Source organism: Macrobrachium rosenbergii, chromosome 16, assembly GCF_040412425.1.
Source record: "Macrobrachium rosenbergii isolate ZJJX-2024 chromosome 16, ASM4041242v1, whole genome shotgun sequence".
NCBI classification, from domain to species: Eukaryota; Metazoa; Arthropoda; class Malacostraca; order Decapoda; family Palaemonidae; genus Macrobrachium; species Macrobrachium rosenbergii.
The window spans coordinates 44,249,580-44,259,783 of record NC_089756.1 but is presented as its reverse complement, the minus strand read 5'-3'; the positions used below and the strand labels follow the sequence as shown (position 1 = coordinate 44,259,783).

General features: G+C 37.0%; 1 protein-coding gene across 5 annotated transcripts in view; it reads right to left on the bottom strand.

Annotated features, from left to right (window-relative positions):
* Nucleotides 1-681: 681 nt before the first annotated feature.
* LOC136847381 (homeobox protein extradenticle-like) overlaps nt 682-10,204 on the bottom strand; it is a 78,761-nt gene continuing 69,238 nt past the window's right edge. The window contains exons 5-7 of one of the 5 annotated variants that reach the window (XM_067119012.1): nt 6,580-6,707; nt 4,959-5,052; nt 682-4,196 (exon numbers count right to left, since the gene is read on the bottom strand). In XM_067119012.1, coding sequence (XP_066975113.1) covers nt 5,011-5,052; nt 6,580-6,707 — 170 coding nt within the window. In that variant the 3' untranslated portion in view covers nt 682-4,196; nt 4,959-5,010. The remainder of the gene's footprint in view (nt 4,197-4,958; nt 5,053-6,579; nt 6,708-10,204) is intronic. The other 4 variants (XM_067119011.1, XM_067119014.1, XM_067119013.1 and 1 more) reach the window with 4 other exon arrangements.

Below are 10,204 nucleotides of genomic sequence, written 5' to 3'. Positions count from 1 at the left end.
ATATTGAATGTTCTTACTAAGAAAAAGTGTGGACATAAATTTGAATCCATTAAACCTTCAACAAATTTAATGGTATCCAAGACAATGATGTGCACTAAAAAGGTAAAAAAAAAAAGTATAGACTACTTTTTAGAATGTCAATAAAAAATGTTTAACAATAACAGCATGAGGTCAGTATATTAGTCAGCTAACTTGTGAATGTACAATTCAGTGTCCAAGTATTTGGAGAACAAGACTCTCTCTCTTATACTGAGGAAGTTTTTGTTATTAAAAGCAACCTACAAATAATTTTCAGTTATCATTTGCAATCAAATTCTGTATCATGTTTTATAAGATATCAATTATGAATGCATTGAGGTTCATAGTATCACCCCTGGTCACTTCTGTATGGAAATGCAGTTTCAGTTGAATGATCAGGAAAACAATCAAAACATTTTGAAAACCTGTTTACCGACATGATTTATATTTCCACTGTAGTTTTCAAAACACTAAAATTTGACAACTCAATGGTGAATTATCCTGAGCAATGCCGTTGCTAAAACCAGTAAAATACAATACACTGAACTGCCAATTTACAAGGCAAACCACTTTTGCCCCTTATAGAAAACAGGCAAAATTCAGAGTTGTACTAAGTATGAAGCTAATTATGAGGCAAACCCACAAGGAAACAAAAACTACGCAGCCTTTGAAATCATTTATTTGATAACATTCATACCTAATAGTAAAAGTTTGTATGTTACAGTACATATAAACAGTGCTTCTTCGTCTCTGGCACAGTGGCCCTACCTCCCAGCCTTTGGCTGTAAGAGAGGTGAGTAGTGAATGCTTCCTGATTGCTTTGCTGCCACAGAACATGACACTGTACATCAAGAAATTCCATGTTGTTTACTGTTGAAGCATCAAGAACATGCACTACTCCTGAACCACTGGCCGGCTGGTATACTGTTGGCCCAAGGTGGGCAACCGTGAGACTGAGCCATCCTTAGCTTAGGTACTACATCAGTCCTCTGTATGGATGGGTCAGTGACACGGATAGCGGCTACAGCATTTTAGTAAATGTAACCAAGAATATCCTGTACTAGACACTAAAATAATCTAGTTTGAGCTTTGTTAAACCTTAACACAAACAGGTCTGCAGCTTCCTGCAGATTCTAACAAAACATCATGGTATTTAATATCATCGTGATAACTGGCTTTCCTTGCAGCCAAAAATACTTACAATGCAACTTATGCATGACAATACAAAAGACAACTGTAATATACATATACTTCACACTCACATAGCAAAGAGGTTAGAATGGTTAGAATGTAAAATGAGTGGATGAAATGCTTCCATAAATGAGACAAACTGGGCAATAGCATAGTATATAAAACGGTCCTCATAGAAAACTGGATGCCGAGAGAAAGAGAGCAGGGTGCCGGCAACAGGTCACCTTGTGAAGTTTGGGCTGTGGGAATTCCCTCACCTTGCACTCAAAAAAAGTTTTATTTGCCCAGTTTGCCAAGTATGGAAGCATAAGTAGCACTTATCTTTCATTTCCAAAATGGATTCTACTTTACAAGCACATAACTCTTGCTCAAAAATGAAGAGGGAAAATACAAAGGAGGTGGGTAACCCCTAAAAAATGACCCATCCTACATAAATAAGAAGGCTAAACAATGAAAACAATAAAAATGTCTATATGAAAAATATGCTTACAATGTTTAATAAAAATGCACCAATTTTGTAGCTATCCTATACCGTCCTAAAAGGGAAGAAAAGTAGTAAGATTGTACTACATATACTATTACAAAACTGGAACAAATTCACAGCAAAAATACACAGTATCTCTACAAGAATTGTGAGAAAATTACGTATTTTGGTACAGGACGGTATTGGAGAGGACAGATAGGAAACATTTAGTTATTCATAAGTATTCAATACAGGAGAGTTATTCTTGCATCATTCACTACAGCGAACAGCGAAAAGAGACAGAAGAGAGCTGTAAGTTACATGGAGAGACAACTACGGTACACCTCAGCGGCTCAGAAAAATCAGGAAACGAGATGACGGCCCTTTAGCTGGCTACAGGAGTCAAAATAATGCTAACAGTTCATGAAAAGAGGGCAGGCTACTGCTTATTCTTTTAGTTATATTTTGTCAATGAAGAACATTGTTTTTCGTATACTGCAGTATTATCACTGTATACTTGTGGTCTAGCTACCTTGCACTACTCCTGCACTACCCTTACAAACATGCGCGCTGGCAGCCTCAGGTCCTCTGGGCCGCTAACAGCGCACCACTTGAGACCCGACACTGCCCTTACACTACCGTACAAACCGTATGGAAAAGGACTTAAAAGTTACCAAATGTTAAACGGATTGCAAAGAGTATTAATTTCCTATCCATACTAATAATATACAGTTACACAAGACCACCTAACTTTTTCATTTCGTTTTCAGTCTTATCTACTGTATCCATCATATAAAAATAGACCTACTTCAAGGTTCCAGGTCCTTAGTGTTCATACCACTGTATCACAAGATCATCTGTGTGGTCTCATCTTCTCCTAGGTAATACCCTGCATCAACCAGGCGGTGTCACTTAGGCACCGCCCCACCGACCGTGCCTTTCTGCGGATGGGCTGGGAGGAATCACTCCGTTATTTCTCTCTATGGCTGCATCTACACTACATCCATCATAACAACAAACAAATGCAGTGTAAATGTAACCACCTGCCTCCCAGCTGGGTGTGGCCTAATCAGGCCCTTCAAGGTTCACCATGGACAAGATGGGCCACACCCTCCAACTTCCACAAATCAAGAACACAGTAACTTAGGCCAGTCAAGGACCAGCGCACACACACACACACACACACATTACACAACCCATTAGAACACAATGGAACACAAACAGAAATAACAAACACCCAATTAATGTGCGTTGAAACAACAAACAGACATCTTGAGAGCCAGTTCAGTCTGACCATTACTTTTTTTCCATTCTTGGTGCTGCTGCTGCTGCTGCTGCCGTCCAGAGTACGTATACTTGGTTGGATGGGGCCCCACTGGGCATAACAGCCCTACGGCCGTGCCAAAATATGGTGGGCCACCCAGTGGAACGTGTGCAGGGCCGGGGGGGCAGCCAGGCCTCCATGGCCACACACTCCTATGCTACATGGATACAGAGGCTTGTACGGGTCACTGCGATCCTCCTACACTGAACCACAACAACCATAGGGGTTGCATGCGGGGGGCGGGAGAGCCGCGAGTCACGCTGCAGCCCACTTCGCCGAGGGTGACACAAAGTACATCTGGCTCACTTGCCAATGAGGAACGTGTATTTTTAAAAAGAATTCAAACAGCAGAAACTTTATTAAAAGCCTACACATATAAGCAACACGAGTGTGACTATCACATACCAACCGTATACATGGTTCTGAAATTCCCTGGCAGAGGGAAAAGGTCCATCATCACTAGGCTAACCTTCATCTCCCATGGCATCATCATTACCTATTTCAAACACCAATCATGACTGAATTTGTGGATCCTATTGAGGAATTTATTCAAGTATCTCAAAATGACAAGGTTAGCAATTTAGGTAGAATTCAGAATATAAATGAGTGCATCAAAGTAAAGTATGAAAAAAACAGCAGCCATGGGTGGATGAGGCAAGGCAACTTTGTGGATGAGTGGATGTTAAGATGGCATAGCGCTATGGGTCATGACAGCGTCACCCATGGACGAAAGGCGGGCACAGGCAGCGGTAGTGTGGTGTGAGGAGCAGCCATGGGAGGCTACCCACCCCGGACTCTCGTATACTATGGGCTGGGCGGGCCGCGCTGGTCCCGCTCAGCTGCAGGGCGCACGGCGGCGGCCCGCTGCCTGCACACTGGGCTGACAGCTCTGATCACTGTTGCCTGAGGTGGGCCACATGCAACTCATGTGGCACAACAAGCCAGAGTGTGGCTGGGCCAATATGCGCCACATGCAGCCCCATTGTGGCTGGTGAGCCGGAGTTACACGGCCTGCACTTTGTCTGAAGGATGGGTGGGCCGCGGGAGGTAGTGTGGGGGCGAGGGAGAGCAGCCTGGCTTTGAGAAATGGGCTGCAACCACACCAGGAGGAGCAGCACTGCTGGATCAGTGAGCCAGGCCACCCTCGCCATGCTGGCCCGGACTCCACAACCCGCAAACCGCCCACGCGTCTTATTGCTGCTGAAACAAACAAACAATAATAAATAATCTAATTCTCTGTAGGTACAAAAATTATAATGTAGGGATATTTTTACATGCGATGATTAGCTTTTACACCATTACAAATTCCAGTTCAAAATCACTTTGCATTCTTTATAATATCTCTACTGAGCTTTGTATTTTCATGAAAATACTTGTACTGCTCCTATATGCTAACTTTTGTTAGCTATTTAAGAAGATAATCACACAAAATACTTTGATCAAACTTACACAGAAATATTAGCAACAAATATCATGCATGTCTGTGAGCTGTACAGAACAAGGGAAACAAAATGTCAAATTTTAACATCCTTAATAATCCTAAAAACACTAAAACTGAAACAAAACTAAATACAATAAAATCATCAACATACATAGACAACAGCCTACTTGCCATGCGATAATTCTATCTCTACAAAGGTAACTTTTAGATTCTAAACTACTGTACCTCAAGAACCCCTAGCCCTATAGTACTACTGTACCAGGAACCTGAGATTTGTTTGTACTGTACTATTTTAGTCTATTTTGTCTGCACACTGTATACAGTATATGACAAACTAGAATCAGTTGTGCTCATGATTACACTGATGATAAATGAAGTTAAGCATGCTGTGATAGGTGAGACTCAAATTACACAAATGATAGGCCTTGCAATGATTAAAGGCATGCCAACAATAGCGAACGTCACTGTCATTCAACATAAATGCACAGGCAGTAAAATGCCCAGAAAATCCATGAACTAACTTTGGGTGTGGGTGGAGGGCGGGCTGGGCGTGGGCGGATGTGTGGATGTCGCCTACACGTCAGGCGACTCCGGGTGGAGGTCGTAGCCCATGCCCTGGCAAGTAATACCCATATATCAATATGCATGTAGGGAATGGGATGGCCCTAAGTCATTTGATCAAAACCTCAACACGAGTCACTTAAATGAATGACCTCATATATGTTTATCGATTTCATACACAGTATTTTATTTGGGTCTAATGGTACCCTAGTGTGTATTAGCACTTACAATCTACTGTGGCCACCCTCATAATCTTTAAAAAGCATCAGATGTATGCTAAGATTAAATTCTACAGTGATTTTCTTGTATTTATAATTAATCACCACAAAAATTTTCAGGAATCCAACTTAACTGTATCTGCAACTACCAGTTATAAAATACACCCCTCAAAAAAGTTTGACAATTCTTTCACAAATCTGACTTTATAATTCACAGGAAATTTTCAAATACAGGATTCATTCATAAATTTAAGGTTTTTCCAGACAGCTGAATTTAGTTGAAAAACCAGAAGTTACAAAAACACATCCAACATTAACAAAAATCTGGTACTCTAATGAGAATATTTAACATTCCGATTTCTATCATTAGACATGATACAGCATACACAATTCAACATGTTTCCCAGTGTTTTTTTTAATATCTATACTGTAATTGAATGCTGCCCAAAATAGAAATACATTTTTCAACCAACTTCATGGTAAATATGGGATTGAGGTACTGCTGCTACCAATATTATTCTTGAATTAAAACTCTTACAAACATATGAGATACTTAACAATCCCCCTTCGATGACATTATAACAATTTTGTATTGTTAATTAACAATTAATCATGTCAACTTAAGCACAGTAAATTTGCTGATACAATCAAATAACATACCATTTTCTGTGTGTAATTAACCTTAGACTTCCTTCTGTACGCTATAAATTCTATATACCTAAATACCTATTTATTCTAGAAAAGCCTAAAACCTGCCAGTACATAATATCCCACACTAACCCTAAATATTAAACGAGCAGTTGATTGTCTGTATGAAGATATCTAGAAACTGTTAGAAAGTCTGAGGAGTTGTTAAAACATAGCAGTGCAATAACATTTCGAGAATACTCCAATAGTCCTATAATAACATTACAAACACCATATGAAACTTTTCAAATATCCAGATCACAACCAGGTAAAAAAAGCTTTGAATTTGGTAATAATGCACGATATGTCAGAATTCACTAAATTGAATATATAAAGAAAATTCAATTGTATGTCCTTAAAGAAATTAATTCAGAGCATACAGCATGGTGCACTACTAAGTTCTTGTCATTTCCAGCAACTGCTTAATTTGTCTAAGAAATTATCAGTTTTTAAAACACAAGGCTCTGCTATTTCCAGAGAATTCACACTTTTCAATTATATTAGGTATTCTAAGGAACCTCCTGTTAAATTGAGGAATATAAAAGACTTCCAAAGTCATGTTCTGCATTCCTAAAATTCTGGAGAACAGTTGTTGGCTGTACTCACAATACCATATAACATGGGGAAATAAAGAGGGCAACATAAACACTATGAACTATCAATCATGAAAACTTACCCCTGAGTATCCAGACCCATTTAGTCCTGGCATTCCATAACCCATTGAATCTTCTCCTGGAGGTGGAGACATCATAGGTCCCGGAGTCCCACTCATGCTGTACGGCGACGCTCCTGCTAACGTATAATCTACAATGAGCCAAATAAAAACTTCTATAAAACAAACACTTGGTTTTCAGTTTACAGCTACATTTAAATATCTACTGCTAACATACACACAAAAATGAAAAAGCTGTCTTCAAAACTATTTTGAGGTTTCTATTACTACAAACATTGAATGGGATAATTCTGCCAAACCATTTTTTGTATGTCATTAAATATTAGGACACAATCCTCTCTGTAAATCAATCATTACTAGTGTTCTATATACAACAGTTACACTCTATACGCAAAAGTTCCTTACAAAAGTAATGTGCTTGAGCATACTAATTAAAGCAAACACTGACTTGTATAAGGGGACAAAAGACAACTAAATTTCTGTATAAACATAAAAAAATAAACAATAAAGCCACATCCTTCTGGCTTCCAGCCATAATATTCGAGTAGACAACAATAAAGGCAAAACACAATACAGTATGCACATACAAATGCCACCCAATCACAAAATAGCTATAATCCACACCACATAACGAGTAGTACCAGTGATTAAAATTTTATTTTAAAATTACATCTTCAAAGTATTTTCTGTAATGTAATTCAATCATATGAAAAGCAAATGCATAAAAGAAGCAGGAATATTATCCAGTCTAACTTAATCAACATATATTCCCACATGATCATATCACCATCAACGAGGTTTCATAACACCCAATCATGAGCCAGTACTTCAAATTTACACAAAGGCATTACAGAAAATTAGAGCAAATATCTATTAATAAAGAATAAAGCCTACCATCAGAACAACTATAGTAAAGTATAAATATAATAAAGAAAATGTAAATTAAAAATGTTTGACATTAACTCGTGAATTACTTTAAGGGAAAAAGGAAATGAGGAATCTAGTAAAAAGCACAGAATACATGGAAACAAACCTAATTCAAATGGCAACGCACTAATTTAACTGCACATTTTCAAACAAAAAGCCAGGCAGTCAAGTCTTGCCAAATCTGAATTATCAAAATTTATTAAGTATGCCTTGGCCAAAATGTATCTTTTGCCGATTTAAATGATCAAATCCTGTACATTCTTAAGTTTTTTTCCTCTTGCTATACTTTCGTAAACAAAGTCTACCTAGAATGGTCATTTACTTATGGCACAGTTTCCCTAAGAAGTTTGTAAGTCTCCATTCTCATGACTTTTCTTAGCCTATCTCTTCGTGCAAAACTCCTCTACTCTTAGAATTGGATTACTATAAAAGACAGGCCAGGTGTCTCCTGAAACTCTGCAGCAAATTTCCCTGATATTTTTACACAATTTTGAAACTACATAAAAATATGGAATGGAGAAAAGATAAATGGAAAATAAGGGCAAACAAATATGTCAGTACATCAAAGAAATTATAGTAAATGTTGGCAACCAAGAGCTCAACTGAAATCATGAGACAGAAGACAGCCAAAATGAAATATATATTAGAACAACAAAATTCCATTTACAATTTCCAAACTTATGTGCCACTTTTATTAAAAGCACTTTTTTAATGGTTTGACATTTTAAAAATTTTCCTTAAGGAAAAAACCTAACATATATTTTTTATCTCAGTCCCTGTAACGTGATATTAATATAATATGAAAAATTCATTCCTGAGTTATACTTGAATGTAATTACATTCTGAACTTTTCTGCATTTGGGTAACTTGCTTTACTTTCCAGCAACTTGGCTCTCTTATGTGTTTGCCTAGATTTTGAGCCTAAAGAGATTGAGAAATGTGGCTTTTTTGTAGTGAAAGTATTTAAACATGTTTTCCATTCTACAGGATTAAATAGCAATGAGTTCCCTCCACTCGTCTATCTTGTGGATAGCTTTCCTGAATTCAAGTCTTGTTCAGGTTTTCATTTATGTCTGCTCCCCATAATTTTCTGGGCTTTCCTTCTGGTTTCTGTCCTGCTACTTTCCAGTCTACTAGTACCTTAGCTCACTGCTTTTCTCCCCCTTCTCACAGAGCCAAACAACTTGGGTCTCTCATATCACAAGTCTATCTTCCTGTCTCTGGAAACCACATCTCTCAAACATTTCCTCATTTATACTGTAATCTTGTTAAGAATATCAGCATTTTGTACTTACACCACTTCATATTTTCATCCATTTCCTTTTGAAATACCCATGTCTCCACTATGCAGAGATATATGGGCCTTATATATGCTCACAGATATTTTGCTTTATTTACAAGTGAAGTGCTCTCATTACATCATACTCAGGAAATATTTATCCAATCCATACAAACTGTTGCTTTTCCATTTTTTTTACTGCCCTCTCAAAGGGCAGTAAAAAACTTCTCTTGCCCTCCTTACTTCCAAGCTCTCAACTCTCTACTAGTTCCTTCATATCTAAGTCTGTACAAATACTGAAACAGAAATTCTGAAAAACTTAGCAGTAAAGCTATTAGAAGAGATGGAAAAAACAATGATGCCTTGAGACACAATTTTACTCCTATGATATATCTGGGCAGTCAAAACTTGTCTCTGGTAATTCATTCCATTCTGGATTATAACCAATGAACTTACCAATAATTGTTTTTGCCATATGCTATAACTGATTTTTCCACAACAGATTACTGATGTTGGCCTTATTTTGCAGCCAAATCATTGTAATTTATTGTAACATCTTCAAAAATTAAAAATAATAAATTCACATAGGAAATAGCTAGCCATGAGGAGACATTTTTTATGTGATTTTTTTTAACATACAAGATTTTTGAACAATGAAAAACTGTTAAATTTTCTTTCAAAGGATATTCACAAAACTGATATTTTTGCCAATTATTACATATAACAACCATTAAGAAAATACCAAATGTTTGTGATTTTGTATATTGAACTAATTCATTGGTAATTTCCTTTGAACAGCCTCAAATTGCATAGAAAATAAGAGTTAAACCTTCCCTAAACACTCTGAATAATATCCATGGTTAGTGCTTTTGATGTCATTGGAATCTCAAAAGCTTATAATACAAATGACAGAAATATGTAAGTGACTCGTTCTTATATAGTAAAACGACTATTTTTTTGGTTAAAAATCCTGGAACTGCTTGCATCATACATTACAAGTACATGAGACTGAATATTAAGAGTGATACTAGAATACATGAATCCTCCTAACATTTCCTAGTTGTTAAAAAGTAATCTCAAGGATTACACACATCCGTCACAAAGTTTTTGCTTAATATATGGCAAAGGCTTTGGTTTGGTGTTAGAGTGAATTTTTAATAATAAAACACCTAACATCACCGTTACTTTGACAGCATTCTAACATTCAACCAGTTTGTAATGGGAGAATGGTTGTATACTGTTGTCATAAGTAAAACATATTCCTGCATATCTTCATTTAAGAATTATTTCTATATCTTCATTTTAGGTTTATTTCTAAGTCAAAGTAGCAGTGAAGAGAAAGAATTAATTAACTGTATAACAGCCAAATATTGTATATATATAAAAAAAAAAAAAAACATATACTGTATGTCTGTATGTAAG